Consider the following 20,956-nt stretch of genomic DNA (forward strand, 5'->3'; position numbering starts at 1 on the left):
TTTAAAGCCCATCTGTCAGCGGATTTGTACCTATGACACTGGCTGACCTGTTACATGTGCACTTGGCAGCTGAAGGCATCTGTGTTGGTCCCATGTTCATGTGTGCCCGCATTGCTGAGAAATGTGATGTTTTATTATATGCAAAGGAGCCTCTAGGAGCAACGGGGGCGTTGCCGTTACACCTAGAGGCTCTTTCTACTTTGATTGACAGGTTCAGGTGCGATTACGTTTTCACTGCCCGGCCCTGTCAATCAAAGGGCAGGGGGTGCGGCAGTTGGAGAAAGAGCCTCCAGGTGTAACGCCAACGCCCCCGTTGCTCCTAGAGGCTCATTTGTAAATATTAAAACATCATATTTCTCAGCAATGCCGTTACATATGAACATGGGACCAACACAGATGCCTTCAGCTGCCAAGTGCACATGTAACAGGTCAGCCAGTGTCATAGGTACAAAGCTGCTGACAGATGCCCTTTCAAGATGAGGAGGACTGACGTATTTATATTACTGGGGACTTCTGTTATATGCCTGCTCCCTCCGCTTCGGTCCTCACTGCCTGCACTAATAGATGTCTCCACTCCCCTCATCACTGCCTGCACTGACAGCAGTCCCCTCTACTCCACATGGCCTGCACTGACAGCAGTCCCCTCTACTCCTCATTGTCTGCACTGACAGCAGTCCTCTCTACTCCTCATGGCCTGCACTGACAGCAGTCCCCTCTACTCCACATTGTCTGCACTGACAGCAGTCCCCTCTACTCCTCATTGTCTGCACTGACAGCAGTCCCCTCTACTCCTCATTGTCTGAACTGACAGCAGTCTCCTCTACTCCTCATTGCCTGCACTGACAGCAGTCTCCTCTACTCCTCATTGTCTGAACTGACAGCAGTCTCCTCCTCTCCTCATCGCCTGTACTGACAGCAGTCTCCTCTACTCCTCATTGCCTGCACTGACAGCAGTCTCCTCTACTCCTCATTGTCTGAACTGACAGCAGTCTCCTCCTCTCCTCATCGCCTGTACTGACAGCAGTCTCCTCTACTCCTCATTGTCGGCACTGACAGCAGTCTCCTCTACTCCTCATCGCCGGCACTGACAGCAGTCTCCTCTACTCCTCATTGTCTGCACTGACAGCAGTCTCCTCTACTCCTCATTGTCGGCACTGACAGCAGTCTCCTCTACTCCTCATTGTCTGCACTGACAGCAGTCTCCTCTACTCCTCATTGTCTGAACTGACAGCAGTCTCCTCTACTCCTCATTGTCGGCACTGACAGCAGTCCCCTCTACTCCTCATTGTCTGCACTGACAGCAGTCTCCTCTACTCCTCATTGCCTGCACTGACAGCAGTCCCCTCTACTCCTCATTGCCTGCAATGACAGCAGTCTCCTCTACTCCTCATTGTCTGCACTGACAGCAGTCTCCTCTACTCCTCATTGCCTGCACTGACAGCAGTCTCCTCTAATCCTCATTGCCTGCAATGACAGCAGTCCCCTCTACTCCTCATCGCCTGCACTGACAGCAGTCTCCTCTACTCCTCATTGCCTGCACTGACAGCAGTCTCCTCTACTCCTCATTGCCTGCACTGACAGCAGTCCCCTCTACTCCTCATTGTCTGCACTGACAGCAGTCTCCTCTACTCCTCATTGTCTGAACTGACAGCAGTCTCCTCTACTCCTCATTGCCTGCAATGACAGCAGTCCCCTCTACTCCTCATTGTCTGAACTGACAGCAGTCTCCTCTACTCCTCATTGCCTGCACTGACAGCAGTCTCCTCTACTCCTCATTGTCTGAACTGACAGCAGTCTCCTCTACTCCTCATTGTCTGAACTGACAGCAGTCCTCTCTACTCCTCATCGCCTGCAATGACAGCAGTCCCCTCTACTCCTCATTGTCTGAACTGACAGCAGTCCCCTCTACTCCTCATCGCCTGCAATGACAGCAGTCTCCTCTACTCCTCATTGTCTGAACTGACAGCAGTCTCCTCTACTCCTCATTGTCTGCACTGACAGCAGTCTCCTCTACTCCTCATTGTCTGAACTGACAGCAGTCCCCTCTACTCCTCATCGCCTGCAATGACAGCAGTCTCCTCTACTCCTCATTGTCTGAACTGACAGCAGTCTCCTCTACTCCTCATTGTCTGCACTGACAGCAGTCTCCTCTACTCCTCATTGTCTGAACTGACAGCAGTCTCCTCTACTCCTCATGGCCTGCACTGACAGCAGTCCCCTCTACTCCTCATCGCCTGCACTGACAGCAGTCTCCTCTACTCCTCATTGCCTGCACTGACAGCAGTCCCCTCTACTCCTCATTGTCTGCACTGACAGCAGTCCCCTCTACTCCTCATTGTCTGCACTGACAGCAGTCTCCTCTACTCCTCATTGTCTGAACTGACAGCAGTCCCCTCTACTCCTCATCGCCTGCAATGACAGCAGTCTCCTCTACTCCTCATTGTCTGAACTGACAGCAGTCCCCTCTACTCCTTATTGTCTGCACTGACAGCAGTCCCCTCTACTCCTCATTGTCTGCACTGACAGCAGTCCCCTCTACTCCTCATTGTCTGCACTGACAGCAGTCTCCTCTACTCCTCATTGTCTGCACTGACAGCAGTCCCCTCTACTCCACATTGTCTGCACTGACAGCAGTCTCCTCTACTCCTCATTGTCTGCACTGACAGCAGTCCCCTCTACTCCTCATTGTCTGCACTGACAGCAGTCCCCTCTACTCCTCATTGTCTGCACTGACAGCAGTCCCCTCTACTCCTCATTGTCTGCACTGACAGCAGTCTCCTCTACTCCTCATTGTCTGAACTGACAGCAGTCTCCTCTACTCCTCATCGTCTGCACTGACAGCAGTCTCCTCTACTCCTCATTGTCTGCACTGACAGCAGTCCCCTCTACTCCTCATCGCCTGCAATGACAGCAGTCTCCTCTACTCCTCATTGTCTGAACTGACAGCAGTCTCCTCTACTCCTCATTGTCTGCACTGACAGCAGTCTCCTCTACTCCACATTGTCTGCACTGACAGCAGTCCCCTCTACTCCACATTGTCTGCACTGACAGCAGTCTCCTCTACTCCTCATTGTCTGCACTGACAGCAGTCCCCTCTACTCCACATTGTCTGCACTGACAGCAGTCCCCTCTACTCCTCATTGTCTGAACTGACAGCAGTCTCCTCTACTCCTCATTGTCTGAACTGACAGCAGTCTCCTCTACTCCTCATTGCCTGCACTGACAGCAGTCTCCTCTACTCCTCATTGTCTGCACTGACAGCAGTCTCCTCTACTCCTCATTGTCTGAACTGACAGCAGTCTCCTCTACTCATTGTCTGAACTGACAGCAGTCTCCTCTACTCCTCATTGCCTGCACTGACAGCAGTCCCCTCTACTCCTCATTGCCTGCAATGACAGCAGTCTCCTCTACTCCTCATTGTCTGCACTGACAGCAGTCTCCTCTACTCCTCATTGCCTGCACTGACAGCAGTCTCCTCTACTCCTCATTGCCTGCACTGACAGCAGTCCCCTCTACTCCTCATTGCCTGCAATGACAGCAGTCTCCTCTACTCCTCATTGTCTGCACTGACAGCAGTCTCCTCTACTCCTCATTGCCTGCACTGACAGCAGTCTCCTCTACTCCTCATTGTCTGCACTGGCAGCAGTCTCCTCTACTCCTCATTGCCTGCAATGACAGCAGTCTCCTCTACTCCTCATTGCCTGCACTGACAGCAGTCTCCTCTACTCCTCATTGCCTGCACTGACAGCAGTCTCCTCTACTCCTCATTGCCTGCAATGACAGCAGTCTCCTCTACTCCTCATTGCCTGCACTGACAGCAGTCTCCTCTACTCCTCATTGCCTGCACTGACAGCAGTCTCCTCTACTCCTCATTGCCTGCACTGACAGCAGTCTCCTCAACTCCTCATTGCCTGCACTGACAGCAGTCTCCTCTACTCCTCATTGTCTGCACTGACAGCAGTCCCCTCTACTCCACATTGCCTGCACTGACAGCAGTCTCCTCTACTCCTCATTGTCTGCACTGACAGCAGTCCCCTCTACTCCACATTGTCTGCACTGACAGCAGTCTCCTCTACTCCTCATTGTCTGCACTGACAGCAGTCCCTCTACTCCTCATTGTCTGCACTGACAGCAGTCTCCTCTACTCCTCATTGTCTGAACTGACAGCAGTCTCCTCTACTCCTCATTGTCTGCACTGACAGCAGTCCCCTCTACTCCTCATTGCCTGCAATGACAGCAGTCTCCTCTACTCCTCATTGTCTGCACTGACAGCAGTCTCCTCTACTCCTCATTGCCTGCACTGACAGCAGTCCCCTCTACTCCTCATTGCCTGCACTGACAGCAGTCTCCTCTACTCCTCATTGCCTGCAATGACAGCAGTCTCCTCTACTCCTCATTGCCTGCACTGACAGCAGTCTCCTCTACTCCTCATTGCCTGCACTGACAGCAGTCTCCTCTACTCCTCATTGCCTGCACTGACAGCAGTCTCCTCTACTCCTCATTGCCTGCAATGACAGCAGTCTCCTCTACTCCTCATTGTCGGCACTGACAGCAGTCTCCTCTACTCCTCATTGTCTGCACTGACAGCAGTCTCCTCTACTCCTCATTGCCTGCACTGACAGCAGTCTCCTCTACTCCTCATTGTCGGCACTGACAGCAGTCTCCTCTACTCCTCATTGTCTGCACTGACAGCAGTCTCCTCTACTCCTCATTGCCTGCACTGACAGCAGTCTCCTCTACTCCTCATTGCCTGCACTGACAGCAGTCCCCTCTACTCCTCATTGCCTGCAATGACAGCAGTCTCCTCTACTCCTCATTGCCTGCACTGACAGCAGTCTCCTCTACTCCTCATTGCCTGCAATGACAGCAGTCCCCTCTACTCCTCATTGTCTGCACTGACAGCAGTCTCCTCCTCTCCTCATCGCCTGCACTGACAGCAGTCTCCTCTACTCCTCATCGCCTGCACTGACAGCAGTCTCCTCTACTCCTCATTGTCTGAACTGACAGCAGTCCCCTCTACTCCTCATCGCCTGCAATGACAGCAGTCTCCTCTACTCCTCATTGTCTGCACTGACAGCAGTCTCCTCTACTCCTCATTGTCTGCACTGACAGCAGTCTCCTCTACTCCTCATTGTCTGAACTGGCAGCAGTCTCCTCTACTCCTCATTGTCTGAACTGACAGCAGTCTCCTCTACTCCTCATTGTCTGCACTGACAGCAGTCTCCTCTACTCCTCATTGTCTGAACTGACAGCAGTCCCCTCTACTCCTCATCGCCTGCAATGACAGCAGTCTCCTCTACTCCTCATTGTCTGAACTGACAGCAGTCTCCTCTACTCCTCATGGCCTGCACTGACAGCAGTCTCCTCTACTCCTCATTGCCTGCACTGACAGCAGTCCCCTCTACTCCTCATTGTCTGCACTGACAGCAGTCCCCTCTACTCCTCATTGTCTGCACTGACAGCAGTCTCCTCTACTCCTCATTGTCTGAACTGACAGCAGTCCCCTCTACTCCTCATCGCCTGCAATGACAGCAGTCTCCTCTACTCCTCATTGTCTGAACTGACAGCAGTCTCCTCTACTCCTCATTGCCTGCACTGACAGCAGTCCCCTCTACTCCTCATTGTCTGCACTGACAGCAGTCTCCTCTACTCCTCATCGCCTGCACTGACAGCAGTCCCCTCTACTCCTCATCGCCTGCACTGACAGCAGTCTCCTCTACTCCTCATTGTCTGCACTGACAGCAGTCTCCTCTACTCCTCATTGTCTGCACTGACAGCAGTCTCCTCTACTCCTCATTGCCTGCACTGACAGCAGTCTCCTCTACTCCTCATTGCCTGCACTGACAGCAGTCTCCTCTACTCCTCATTGCCTGCAATGACAGCAGTCTCCTCTACTCCTCATTGTCTGCACTGACAGCAGTCTCCTCCTCTCCTCATCGCCTGCACTGACAGCAGTCTCCTCCTCTCCTCATTGTCTGCACTGACAGCAGTCCCCTCTACTCCTCATTGTCTGCACTGACAGCAGTCTCCTCTACTCCTCATTGTCTGCACTGACAGCAGTCTCCTCTACTCCTCATTGTCTGCACTGACAGCAGTCTCCTCTACTCCTCATTGTCCGCACTGACAGCAGTCTCCTCTACTCCTCATTGCCTGCACTGACAGCAGTCCCCTCTACTCCTCATTGCCTGCACTGACAGCAGTCTCCTCCTCTCCTCATTGTCTGCACTGACAGCAGTCCCCTCTAGTCCTCATTGCCTGCACTGACAGCAGTCTCCTCCTCTCCTCATTGTCTGCACTGACAGCAGTCTCCTCTACTCCTCATTGTCTGCACTGGCAGCAGTCTCCTCTACTCCTCATGGCCTGCACTGACAGCAGTCTCCTCTACTCCTCATGGCCTGCACTGACAGCAGTCCCCTCTAGTCCTCATTGTCTGCACTGACAGCAGTCCCCTCTACTCCTCATTGTCTGCACTGACAGCAGTCTCCTCCTCTCCTCATTGTCTGCACTGACAGCAGTCCCTTCTACTCCTCATGGCCTGCACTGACAGCAGTCCCCTCTACTCCTCATCGCCTGCACTGACAGCAGTCCCCTCTAGTCCTCATTGTCTGCACTGACAGCAGTCTCCTCTACTCCTCATGGCCTGCACTGACAGCAGTCTCCTCTACTCCACATCGCCTGCACTGACAGCAGTCCCCTCTAGTCCTCATTGTCTGCACTGACAGCAGTCCCTTCTACTCCTCATCGCCTGCACTGACAGCAGTCTTCTCCTCTCCCCAATGCCTACACTGACGGTGGTCTTCTCCTCTCCTCAATGCCTGCACTGGATGCTTTAAGTATAAGACACTTCGAGCCGTACAGGGTAATGCACAGGATGCAAATACCTGACAGAGCCGGACGTTCTCATAGGGATGAGCATCTTCATGCAGCCGAGCTTTGGATTCCTGCTTCTCGCCATGGACAATCAATAATGGCTTACTCCTTTCAATAAAAGAGAGCAGAGCAGCGTAAAAATTAAATATTGGTTATGCATTTCTGAACACATTCTCTGCTTGCTATCAGTGAATAGAAATATTCTTGTTTCCCATAAAGATCTAAAATTTCTCACTGCTGAGAGCCCGATACAACGGTGTCCAATCTATTCAGCCCTGGAAAGGTGGCTCGCTGGATGTGAAATTGCTACGGCGCATTTTTTGCAAGACTCACCGAAATTCCTCCGGGTACTGCTTTACGAGCCAAGTCACATCTATGCAGTAGTTAAACTTGAAAAATAGAAAAAGACGTAGGACAAAAGTGAACACAACGGCAGTCTGCACATCACATCTTATAATCAGCCAGTGAACACTAATAACAATGGCAGGAATGTTCATCTAGGACGCTGTGTGTGATAGATTGGATCTTTACATAAAGCTGAGTTTTTGGAAATTATAGGCTTTTTAAAGTGCCCCTATCATAGATAAGGGAATATACAGTACAGACCAAAAGTTTGGACACACCTTCTCATTCAAAGAGTTTTCTTTATTTTTATGACTGAAAATTGTAGATTCACACTGAAGGCATCAAAACTACGAATTAACACATGTGGAATTATATACATAACAAAAAAGTGTGAAACAACTGAAAATATGTCATATTCTAGGTTCTTCAAAGTAGCCACCTTTTGCTTTGATTACTGCTTTGCACACTCTTTGCATTCTCTTGATGAGCTTCAAGAGGTAGTCACCTGATCTTCCAACAGTCTTGAAGGAGTTCCCAGAGATGCTTAGCACTTGTTGGCCCTTTTGCCTTCACTCTGCGGTCCAGCTCACCCCAAACCATCTCGATTGGGTTCAGGTTCGGTGACTGTGGAGGCCAGGTCATCTGGCGCAGCACCCCATCACTCTCCTTCATGGTCAAATAGCCCTTACACAGCCTGGAGGTGTGTTTGGGGTCATTCTCCTGTTGAAAAATAAATGATGGTCCAACTAAACGCAAACCGGATGGAACAGCATGCCGCTGCAAGATGCTGTGGTAGCCATGCTGGTTCAGTATGCCTTCAATTTTGAATAAATCCCCAACAGTGTCACCAGCAAAGCACCCCCACACCATCACACCTCCTCCTCCATGCTTCACGGTGGGAACCAGGCATGTAGAGTCCATCCGTTCACCTTTTCTGCGTCGCACAAAGACGCGGTGGTTGGAACCAAAGATCTCAAATTTGGACTCATCAGACCAAAGCACAGATTTCCACTGGTCTAATGTCCATTCCTTGTGTTCTTTAGCCCAAACAAGTCTCTTCTGCTTGTTGCCTGTCCTTAGCAGTGGTTTCCTAGCAGATATTCTACCATGAAGGCCTGATTCACACAGTCTCCTCTTAACAGTTGTTCTAGAGATGTGTCTGCTGCTAGAACTCTGTGTGGCATTGACCTGGTCTCAAATCTGAGCTGCTGTTAACCTGCGATTTCTGAGGCTGGTGACTCGGATGAACTTATCCTCCGCAGCAGAGGCGACTCTTGGTCTTCCTTTCCTGGGGCGGTCCGCATGTGAGCCAGTTTCTTTGTAGCGCTTGATGGTTTTTGTGACTGCACTTGGGGACAAGTTTTCCCAATTTTTCGGACTGACTGACCTTCATTTCTTAAAGTAATGATGGCCACTCGTTTTTCTTTACTTAGCTGCTTTTTTCTTGCCATAATACAAATTCTAACAGTCTATTCAGTAGGACTATCAGCTGTGTATCCATCTGACTTCTCCAAAACGCAACTGATGGTCCCAACCCCATTTATAAGGCAAGAAATCCCACTTATTAAACCTGACAGGGCACACCTGTGAAGTAAAAACCATTTCAGGTGACTACCTCTTGAAGCTCATCAAGAGAATGCCAAGAGTGTGCAAAGCAGTAATCAAAGCAAATGGTGGCTACTTTGAAGAACCTAGAATATGACATATTTTCAGTTGTTTCACACCTCCAAGCTGTTGTTTCACACCTCCAAGCTGTGTAAGGGCTATTTGACCATGAAGGAGAGTGATGGGGTGCTGCGCCAGATGACCTGGCCTCCACAGTCACCGGACCTGAACCCAATCGAGATGGTTTGGGGTGAGCTGGACCGCAGAGTGAAGGCAAAAGGCCCAACAAGTGCTAAGCATCTCTGGGAACTCCTTCAAGACTTTTGGAAGACCATTTCAGGTGACTACCTCTTGAAGCTCATCAAGAGAATGCCAAGAGTGTGCAAAGCAGTAATCAAAGCAAAAGGTGGCTACTTTGAAGAACCTAGAATATGACATATTTTCAGTTGTTTCACACTTTTTTGTTATGTATATAATTCCACATGTGTTAATTCATAGTTTTGATGCCTTCAGTGTGAATCTACAATTTTCATAGTCATGAAAATAAAGAAAACTCTTTGAATGAGAAGGTGTCCAAACTTTTGGTCTGTACTGTATGAAACTGTGAAATAAGCCTAATCAGGGTCACCCCCTCACCTCCCTGTCTGCAGTCTAACTCTTCACAAACCTTCCCAGGCCCCAAAAATGTGTCTGCAGTAACAAAGCAAATAATAGGCAGAAAGGAGAAGGATGCAGCTGCATGGTGAGAAGGACGAGGACGCTGGAAGAAATCTGATATCAGACCAGCATTAGGGGATGTGATGGGTGAGCAGCAGGAAACTCTAGTATAAAGAACAAACCTCAGACCGGCTACAGCAAAAGGATGGGAACAGCCCAGAATATGCAGGCTAGACATTATATTTACATGTAATATATATATAAATATACTAGCAGAAGGACTCGGCTCTGCACTGGTATATTTCATGCATTTCATTTAATGTTTGTGTGTGTCGTTAAAAGATATCGACAGTATCCCCCAATAACAGTGACTTCTACAGCACCCCGCCCCTTTAACAGTGAACTCCACCCCCCCACCCCTTAACACTGACCCCCCCCCCCCCCCCACAGTGCCCCACCATAGGACCTCCACAGCAGCCCATCCCCTTAACTTTTACATTAACAGCACTCCACTCCCTTGACAGTGACCTCCCCTTCCATAGGGGACCATCCCGTTATCTGTGACCTCCACTGTTCCCTGCCCCCTTAACAGTGACTGCCACAATAACCCGTTCCCTTAACAGTGACCTCCACAGCAGCTGCCCCTTTAATAGTGGCCCCTGCTCCCTTAACAGTGACCTCCACAGCGCCCTGCCCCTTTAAGGCTAGGGCTACATGACATTTGTTGCGCGACATTTTGTCGTACCAATGTCGCGCAACAATTTTTATAATGATAGGCTATGACACGACAGTCGCAAAAAATCCATGGATGCATGTAACAGTGTAGTTGTGCCCTATGTGTCGTGCGACTGTCGTTGTGTAGCCCTAGCCTAAAGCGCTTGGTCGCACATAAAGAACAGACAGACAAATTTGGCACACAGGTACATCAGGTGTCCTAAGAGGTTTTAGACCGGATCTCAGCTCTCTAGGGCGTACTGTTACTGAGATATTCCCCCAAAATTACCTGCATTAGCCAATACAAGCCTGCAAGTCTTTCTCTTCATATCTCACGTGTCATACACTCGGTCACATGTCCCTTATCAGCCAATAGAAGCTCGAAGGCCCGTAGTCTCCACATACACACAGTTTTACTCCAGGTTTCCATAAAAACCCAGCCATTTTCATTCACTGCTGTAGGTCAGCTTTAGTTTAGGGCTACACGACGACATGAGTCGCAGGGCACAACTACACTGCTACATGTGTCGCGCGATAGCCTATGGTGTTGCACTGCGACTGCGACGTGATAGCCGCAGAAAAATCCATGCCCCCATTATGGGACCCGCACCTATATCAAGAACGAAGCCCCGCAAGGTGGTGGCTGGAGGACTCTGGTCCGGCCACCACCAAGCAGGCTCCCCATAGAAGTAAATGGGAGCGTACTGCGCATGCACGGCCTCCGCTTCCATTCATTTCTATGGGGCCGACAAAAATGAATGTAGGGCGGCTGCATATATATATATATATATATATATATACACACATATACACACACACCACCATGGAGAGGACAGATATAATAGGGTTCTTTGTATGGCAGCGCAGCATATCTGGCTATAATGGGGACATACCTGAACTGAAGACACCAGGGTCCCAAAGAGAGGAGATAGAATATCTGTTAATGCAGAAAGAGATAATAATCAATTCATGGTTTTACACGATTGAACATTGCATGGGTCACAGAACGTAGCTACTAACTTGGATAATCTGCACTAGCGTCCCTGCAAGGAGGGCACCCAGCGCTCGCCTCCCTGCAAGAAGGGACACCCAGCGCTCGCCTCCCTGCGGGGAGGGACACCCAGGGCTCGCCTCCATGCGGGGAGGGACACCCAGCGCTCGCCTCCATGCGGGGAGGGACACCCAGCGCTCGCCTCCATGCGGGGAGGGACACCCAGCGCTCGCCTCCATGCGGGGAGGGACACCCAGCGCTCGCCTCCATGCGGGGAGGGACACCCAGCGCTCGCCTCCATGCGGGGAGGGACACCCAGCGCTCGCCTCCATGCGGGGAGGGACACCCAGCGCTCGCCTCCATGCGGGGAGGGACACCCAGCGCTCGCCTCCATGCGGGGAGGGACACCCAGCGCTCGCCTCCATGCGGGGAGGGACACCCAGCGCTCGCCTCCATGCGGGGAGGGACACCCAGCGCTCGCCTCCATGCGGGGAGGGACACCCAGCGCTCGCCTCCATGCGGGGAGGGACACCCAGCGCTCGCCTCAATGCGGGGAGGGACACCCAGCGCTCGCCTCCATGCGGGGAGGGACATCCAGCGCTCGCCTCCATGCGGGGAGGGACACCCAGCGCTCGCCTCCATGCGGGGAGGGACACCCAGCGCTCGCCTCCATGCGGGGAGGGACACCCAGCGCTCGCCTCCATGCGGGGAGGGACACCCAGCGCTCGCCTCCATGCGGGGAGGGACACCCAGCGCCCGCCTCCATGCGGGGAGGGACACCCAGCGCCCGCCTCCATGCGGGGAGGGACACCCAGCGCCCGCCTCCATGCGGGGAGGGACACCCAGCGCTCGCCTCCATGCGGGGAGGGACACCCAGCGCTCGCCTCCATGCGGGGAGGGACACCCAGCGCTCGCCTCCCCCAGCGCTCGCCTCCCTGCGGGGAGGGACACCCTGCGCTCGCCTCCCTGCGGGGAGGGGCACCCTGCGCTCGCCTCCCTGCGGGGAGGGGCACCCTGCGCTCGCCTCCCTGCGGGGAGGGGCACCCTGCGCTCGCCTCCCTGCGGGGAGGGGCACCCTGCGCTCGCCTCCCTGCGGGGAGGGGCACCCTGCGCTCGCCTCCCTGCGGGGAGGGGCACCCTGCGCTCGCCTCCCTGCGGGAAGGGACACCCTGCGCTCGCCTCCCTGCGGGGAGGGGCACCCTGCGCTCGCCTCCCTGCGGGGAGGGGCACCCTGCGCTCGCCTCCCTGCGGGGAGGGACACCCTCCGCTCGCCTCCCTGCGGGGAGGGACACCCTGCGCTCGCCTCCTGGTGGGGACGGACACCCTGCGCTCGCCTCCCTGCGGGGACGGACACCCTGCGCTCGCCTCCCTGCGGGGACGGACACTCAGTGCTCTCCACCCTGCAGTGAAAATAATGGATAACATAACAGGTGCAAAAAGCCGTATCATCCAGTCTGTAACTCACCTTTAATGTGGAGAGCTCCCGTGTTATACTTGGGCTTAATACCTGTGACTTTGGTCAAATAAAAGCTGAAAGGCTCCCCACTCTGCAGTACATCCCAGGGATCCTGAGGATCACTAGGGGTCCTATATTTGTCATGTGCAGCTGGGCTGTGCCTACTTTCCTTCTGCAGCTTTGGCACCTCCATTTTACATGATGTCCCCCCTCTCTCTGATTTTACTGTCTTTTCCGGCTGTGACTCGTCCTCGCTGCTGGACAGGCGCCAACCGGAGTCCTCCCCTTCTGTTTTTAGCCTCTTGGCTGGTGATGGTTCCTTTCCAGGGATCTCCTCAAACTTCAGTGGATTTGACTTCCTCTTGTAAGACTCCTTCCTGGCGTCAGAACAGGGGTACAGAGGCGGGGGGCTGACACGGGTTTTCACCTTAGATGCAGAGGTAGAAGACGTTGGCTGGTCCTCGGACTCATCTTCACTACTGGACACCGTCCACTTACCGTAACTACCCTGCTGGGAACCAGCGCTCCTGCAAAACAGAAAGAAGAAGTTATTACACAAGTATTAGGGGCTTTTCATAAAATGCAAAAGAACACTTATTCCCCATCCACAGGGTATGTTATAGTGTCTGATCACCGGGAAGGGGGGCAACTTCTGGGACTCTAGAGATCATGAGAATTGGGGTCCCCATGTGAATGGAGTGCTAGTGCTGTGGATAGTTTTTTTTTTTGTAGGAAACCCCTCTAAGGGTGCGGACACACGAGCCAGATTACCTGCCATGTTTCAACCTATGCTTCTCAAATCTGCTGTAGAAATCCACAGTATAAGGCCTTATGCACATGACCGTTCCATTTTTTGCAGGTCCGCAAAAAACGGAAGCCGTCTGTGTGCCTTCCGTAATTTGCGGAACGGAATGGGCGGCACAATGTAGAAATGCCTAGAATAGTACATGCTACTTTTTTTTGCGGGGCCACGGAACGAAGCAACGGATGCGGATAGCACACCAAGTGCTGTCCGCATCTTTTGCGGCCCCATTAAAGTGAATGGGTCCGCTTCCGAGCCGCAAAAACGGCGGCTCGGATGCGGACCCAAACAACGGCCGTGTGCATGAGGCCTAAACTGCCATGCTGTAGACTGAAAATCTGGACCACATTCAGTCTCTGCTGCAGATGTTTCCGCAGTGTGCGGATTCGATTTTGTAAAATCTCATCCGTTTTGCTAACAATGTACTATATTGCTGATTTTCCGCCAGCCTGGTACACAATTTGCAGCGTATCTGGCACGTAGTAGGGGGAGAAAGCATTTTAGGCTAGGACTAGACTGAGACATCACAAGTAATGATCATGAATTTTGTCGAGAAAAATCCGAACCTGGCGGTTTCTTGCAAATTGCAAGCGACTCTTGCAGCCCAGGGATCGATGTAAGTCGCGTGCGACTGTGACTCCCTTCCGTCGTGTCATTTTAGTGTCTAACGGTTGCTGCAAAATCCTACATTGCACAATCCTCACCTCACCGCCCACTCGCGACCTTAGACTACGAGAAAATGGTGACTTTGCTCACACAGCAAGCTCTATAGTCCTGGGATCGGTCTGCACCAGGCCGTTGCATTGAAGTCGCGCAACTATTTTGGCTACGAGTCCCATTCGACAACTCACAGCTTAGGCTACTTTCACATCTGCCTTTTTGCTGGATCCGTTATGGATCAGCAAAAACGCTTCCGTCATGATAATACAACCGTCTGCGTCTGTTCTGAACGGATCCGGTTGTATTATCTCTAAAATAGCCAAGACGGATCCGTCTCTAAAACCACTGTAAGTCAATAGGGCACGGATGCTTTTTCTTTTGTGTCTGAGAAAACCGATCCGTCCCCATTGACTTACATTGTGTGTCATGACAGATCCGTCTTGCTCCGCACCACATAGCGGACAGAAAACCCCCCGCTTGCAGCGTTATTCTGTTCGCGATGGGGACGCAACCAAACAGAACAGAATGCATTCTGGTGCACTCCCGTTTTGTCCCCATTGACAATGAATGGAAGCGTTTTTCCCGCTATTGGGATCCTATGACGGATCTTAATAGTGGAAAGGGAAAGCGCAGATGTGAAAATCGCCTTACCCCGAGACCTTTGCTGGAAAATCTGCTTGCAATATTCGATGAAAAAAATCCAGCAGATTTGTCTTCTTCGTGACTGGTGTCGCGGTGGCATCACACTGCGTTTTGTAATGCAGACGCATTCACAATCATGTCACCAATCGACCTTGGTGTTACACGACCAGTCACCACGTAGCCTAAATCAAGTGACCTCAATGCAGCAACCAGTGGCTGACAAACTGCATGCAGTCTCAAAGAGCATCTGTCAGCAGTTTTGTACCTATGACACTGGCTGACCTGTTACATGTGCACTTGGCAGCTGAAGACATCTGTGTTGGTCCCATGTTCCTATGTGCCCGCATTGCTGAGAAAAATTATGTTTTATTATATGCAAATGAGCCGCTAGGAGCAACGGGGGCGTTACCGTTACACCTAGAGGCTCTGCTCTCTCTGCAACTGCCGCGCCCTCTGCGCTTTGATTGACATGGCCAGGCAGTGAAAACGAGATCATGTCTAGCCTTATCATTCAAAGTGTAAAGGGAGTTGCAGAGAGAGCAGAGCCTCTAGGTGTAACAGCAACGCCCCCGTTGCTCCTAGAGGCTTATTTGCATATAATAAAACGTCATATTTCTCAGCAATGCGGGCACATATGAACATGGGACCAACACAGATGCCTTCAGCTGCCAAGTGCACATTTAACAAGTCAGCCAGTGTCACAGGTACAAAACTGCTGACAGATGCCTTTTAAAAAGAGTTCTTCGACATTTTGGCATTGATGGCCTATACTCAGAATATCGGATAGGTGCGGGTCCAACTCCTGGGACCCCCGCGGCAGCCTCCTCCCAGCTTACCAAGCACCATACATTGTCTAGTATTATATATGTCACTGGCCTTGAAAGACAGCAGATCGTTGGGGGTGCCGGACCCCCACCAATCTGATATTGATGACCTATCCTGAGGATACACCATTAATATCAAAATCTCAGAAATCCCTTTAAAGTTGATGTTTCTTTTCCTATTTATTAATCCTGAAAATGGTAGATGAATAAATCCCGGCGGTAAGTTTGGGCAGGTGGGGGGAGGGGACGCTGCATTATTAACGCCATGCGCGGCGGGCTGCAGGCTGACATTATTAATAAACAACATCTGTTTCCGACCATACTTTCCACCACTGACGAGTAAATCAATCCCACTTGGCTTATTCCAGGGTCCCGGACGTCATAGTTGTAGAACATGGAGTGTAGAATTCTGTCTCCGCCATCTGCTGATGAGCCGCGCACATCCGGGGCCGGGGGAACAAACTTAGCCTCGAGTCCACACAGCCCCGATCATTATACCTGAGACTCCAGCATGAAACGCCCAGGGTGCCCTGCACCCGCGCATCATCCCCCGGACCGAAGCCATCACTTATTTATCGAGTGTGAATGAGGACAGCGCAGAGGATGGGAACAGAACGCCACCGCGAAAGGCTGCTCCTCAGCTGTACAAAACCCAAAATGTCTAAAGATCGGTCCCCTCTCCTGACGTGTGCTTCCGGAAATAACTATTCTGAAGCATCTTTTCTTATATACCTTAGAGTTGTGGCATCCCTCTGTTATTCCTCCTGGATATTGGTGAATTAAAGTAGAACTCGGTGTTACCAGTGGCGGAGTGTCTCTACATAGTCTGACACTGTCCAATCAAATCAGTGCTGTCAGAGGCCGACAGCGTAAAGACACCCGGCTGTCAAGGTATTCATATTGAGGAGGAATAACAGAGGAACAATAGAATGCAGAGGTCTGGAAAAAAAAAATAAATGATACTGTTAGGCTCCATTCACATGTCCGTGAATGTGTCCGCACCCGTTCCGCAATTCTGTGGAACGGGGGCGGACCCATTTATTCTCTATGGGGACGGAATGTGCTCTCCGCATCCGCATTTCCGGACCGCGGCCCTGATCTTCCGGTCCGCAACTGCGAAAAAAAATAGAACATGTCCTATTCTTGTCCCCAATTGCGGAGAAGACTAGGCAGTTCTATGGGGGTGCTGGCTGGGTGTATTGCGGATCCGCAATGCACTACGGACGTGTGAATGGACCCTTACAAGTATTGAGTAAAATACACATCAGAAGATGTGACTGGGCATCTTTAAAGAGGACCCGTCCCCTCTCCTGACACGTCTGTTTTAGTAACTACTTGCATTCCCAATGTAAAAACTATTCTGAAGCATCTATTCTCATGGGTCTATGTTGTGCCATTCCTCCATTATTCCTGCTAGAATTAATGAATGAATTATTAGCAGTTTGCAATAAAGATCCCTCTGGGTGTTATTAGTTGGGCGTGTGTTCCTGCACAGTCTGACACTAACAGCACCGATTGGATAATGTCAGGGACACACCCTCAACTGGTAACACCCAGCTGGACCTTCACTGCAAACTGCTAGCAATTCATTCAATACTTCTAGGAGGAATAATTAAGGAATGGTAACACATAGAATCATAAGAGTAGATGCTCCAGAATTGTTATTATATGGGGGAATGCATGAAGCTACTAAAACTGAGAGGAAAAAAGAATCAGCTGTACTGCTCAAAAACGTCCCACTGCATGAGCCCCCTCTAATGTACAGCTGCATGCTACCAATTTCATACGAATACAAAGGCGTGCTCTGTCATCGGTATATGGAAGCATCGCCTCTGCGGGAGAATCTCTATACGTGCAGCAAGTTGGAGAGGCATTCTGGTTGTGACAAGTAGGCTTGAGTGAACGGACCTTTGGATCATAGATCCGAAATCGATTCGTTCAAAGACTTCGATTTTAATGCTGTTCCCGTACAGCATTAAAATGTATTGGCTCCGTGGAGGCAAAGTTTGTTTCGCCTGAAGTCGCGCGAGACTTCGGTTATAATTCCTACAGAAGTCATATCGGCGTACCGAAAAACTATTTAAAATAGCAATCCGAATTGGGCTTTCCAAAAGCCCACTACGGATTGCTATTTTAACCCCTTGGATAGCGGAAGTGTTTATAGTTTTTGAGTTTTCAATCTTCTTCCCTATCTTCCTGGAGCCATAACTTTTTTTATTTTTCCGTTCAACTACCCATATGTTTTTTTTTTTACCAATACCACCATATAATATGGTGTACAATGTAGTGGGAAGCGGGAAAGAAATTGCAACGGGGTGGAATTGGAAAAAAAAAATATTTAATTCCTCCACCGTTTAAATTTTAATTTTTTTTACATCAACATCTTCTGACCCCTGTAACTTTGTTATATTTAGGTCTACGCGGCTCTGGGGGGGCTCATTTTTTGGAAAGATGGTCTGCAGTTTTCAATTCTACAATTTTTAAAGGGAACCTGTCACCGGGATTTTGTGTATAGAGCTGAGGACATGGGTTGCTTGATGGCCGCTAGCACATCCGCAATACCCAGTCCCCATAGCTCTGTGTGCTTTTATATGCCTTTGTGTAAAAAAACAATAACGATTTGATACATATGCAAATTAACCTGAGATGAGTCCTGTATGTGAGATCAGTCAGGGACCGGACACATCTCAGGTTAATTTGCATATGTATCAAATCGTTTTTTCTTACACAATAAAAGCACACAGAGCTATGGGGACTGGATATTGCGGATGTGCTAGCGGTCATCTAGCAACCCATGTCCTCAGCTCTATACACAAAATCCCGGTGACAGGTTCCCTTTAAATTTGTATGCCTTGCTGATCACTTTTTATTAAATTTTTTTAGGAGAGGTGAAGAACAAAAAAAAAAAAGGCAGTTATGGCTTTCACCATACGAGATAAATACATTTATATTTTAATTGTACAAGTGTTTGGGGATGTAACAATGCAAATTATCTTAATTTTTTTTTCAATGTTTATTTTTATTATTTATTAAGAAAGTTTTTAGATTTTATTAATATTTTAAAAAACTTTTTAATATTTTTTTTTATATAAAAGGGGTTGTAAAATGTTTTTTATCGTGTAGACCAGGGATCAGCAACCTCCGGCACTCCAGGTGTTCTGAAACTACAATTCTCAGAGGGCTTCATTCACTTCAATGTTTGCATGCTGAGAGTTGGAGTTTCACAGCAGCAGAAGTGCCGAAGGTTGCTGATCACTGATGTTAACGTTAAAGGGGTTTCCAGGATTTGAATATTAATGACCCATCCGCTGGATAGGTTATCAATATCAGATCGACAGGGGTCCAACACCCGGCACCCCCGCCAATCAGCTGGTTGACGAGAATGCCGCACTCCATGCCCGCGCTGCCTTCTGTTCATTATTCACCAGCTCACTGTCGACATCGCAGCGGTGAGCAGGTGTAAACAAGCCTTCCCATTAACTTCTATGGACAGCTCCTTCCTATACACTTAGGCTAGGTCTACACACGACGACAGTTGTCGCGCGACATTTTGTTGCACTGATGTCGCGCGACAATTTTTATAATGGCAGTCTTTGGTGTCGCACTGCAACATGCGACTGCGACGCGACAGTCGCAGAAAAATCCATCTTGAATGGATTTTCTGCGACTGTCGCGTCGTAGTCGCAGCATGTCGCATGTTGCAGTGCGACACCATAGACTGCCATTATAAAAATTGTCGCGCGACATTGGTGCAACAAAATGTAGCGCGACAAATGTCGTCGTGTAGACCTAGCCTTAAATGGGAACGGGACGTCCTACAGAAGTGAATGGGACGGCTTGTAGTTACACCTGCTCAGCGCTGCAATGTCGACGCCGAGGAGGTAAACAATGAAGAGAAGGCAGCGCTTGCACGGAGCACAGCTTTCTCTTCAACCTGATGATAGGCGGGGGTGCCGGGTGCAGGACCGCGCCAATCTGATACTGATGACCTATCCCGAGGTTAGGTCATCAATATTAAAATCCCGGAAAACCCCTTTAACTCCTTAAGGACGGGCTCATTTTCACCTTAAGGACCAGGCCATTTTTTTGCAAATCTGACCAGTGTCACTTTATGTGGTGATAACTTTAAAACGCTTTGACTTATCCAGGCCATTCTGAGATTGTTTTTTCGTCACATATTGTACTTCATGACACTGGTAAAAGGGTCAAAAAAATTCAATTTTATTTTTAATAAAATACCAAATTTGCTAATTTCCAAGTTTCAACTTCTCCACTTCTATAATACATAGTAATACCTACAATATAGCTATTACTTTACATTCCCCATATGTCTATTTCATGTTTTGAAATGATATTTTAATTTTTTGGGGATGTTACAAGGCTTAGAAGTTTAGAAGCAAATCTTGAAATTTTTCAGAAATATTCAAAAACCCACTTTTTAAGGACCAGTTCAGGTCTGAAGTCACTTTGTGAGGCTTACATAATATAAATCACCCAAAACTGACCCCATTCTAGAAACTACCCCCTCAAGGTATTCAAAACTGATTTTACAAACTTTGTTAACCCTTTAGGTGTTCCATAAGAATTAATGGAAAATAGAGATGAAATTTCAGAATTTCACTTTTTTGGCTGATTTTCAATTTTATAAATTGTTTCCAGTTACAAAGCAAGGGTTAACAGCCAAACAAAACTTAATATTTATGGCCCTGATTCTGTAGTTTACAGAAACACCCCATATGTGGTCGTAATCTGCTGTACGGGCACACGGCAGGGCACAGAAGAAAAGGAATGCCATACGGTTTTTGGAAGGCAGATTTTGCTGGACTGTTTTTTTTTTTTTGAAGCCCCCCTGATGCACCCCTAGGAGTAGAAACTCCAAAAAAGTGACCCCATTTTAGAAACTACGGGATAGGGTGGCAGTACTGTTGGTACTAGTTTAGGGTACATATGATTTTTGGTTGCTTTATATTAAACTTTTTGTGAGGCAAGGTAACAAGAAATAGCTGTTTTGGCACCGTTTTTATTTTTTGTTATTTACAACATTCATCTGACAGGTAGATCATGTTGTATTTTTATAGACCAGGTTGTCATGGACGCGGCGATACCTAATATCTATACTATTTTTTTTATTTATGTAAGTTTTACACAATGATTTCCTTTTTGAAACAAAAAAAATAATGTTTTAGTGTCTCCATAGTCTGAGAGCCGTAGTTTTTTCAGTTTTTGGGCAATTATCTTGGGTAGGGTATGATTTTTGCGGGATGACATGACGGTCTGATCGGCACTATTTTAGGGTGCGTATGACTTTTTGATCGCTTGCTATTACACTTTTTGTGATGTAAGGTGACAAAAAAATTGCTTTTTTCACCTGAGGGGTTATCTCATGTGAT

The 20,956-nt window shown here is 49.4% G+C and overlaps 1 protein-coding gene across 1 annotated transcript in view; it reads right to left on the minus strand.

Moving 5' to 3' along the window:
• TDP1 (tyrosyl-DNA phosphodiesterase 1) overlaps positions 1–20,956 on the minus strand; it is a 91,497-nt gene that overhangs the window by 66,411 nt on the left and 4,130 nt on the right. The window contains exons 2-5 of the mRNA XM_044271559.1: positions 12,648–13,165; positions 11,085–11,128; positions 7,204–7,259; positions 6,882–6,978 (exon numbers count right to left, since the gene is read on the minus strand). Coding sequence (XP_044127494.1) covers positions 6,882–6,978; positions 7,204–7,259; positions 11,085–11,128; positions 12,648–13,165 — 715 coding nt within the window. The remainder of the gene's footprint in view (positions 1–6,881; positions 6,979–7,203; positions 7,260–11,084; positions 11,129–12,647; positions 13,166–20,956) is intronic.

This window comes from Bufo gargarizans, chromosome 11 (genome assembly GCF_014858855.1).
Source record: "Bufo gargarizans isolate SCDJY-AF-19 chromosome 11, ASM1485885v1, whole genome shotgun sequence".
NCBI lineage: Eukaryota > Metazoa > Chordata > Amphibia > Anura > Bufonidae > Bufo > Bufo gargarizans.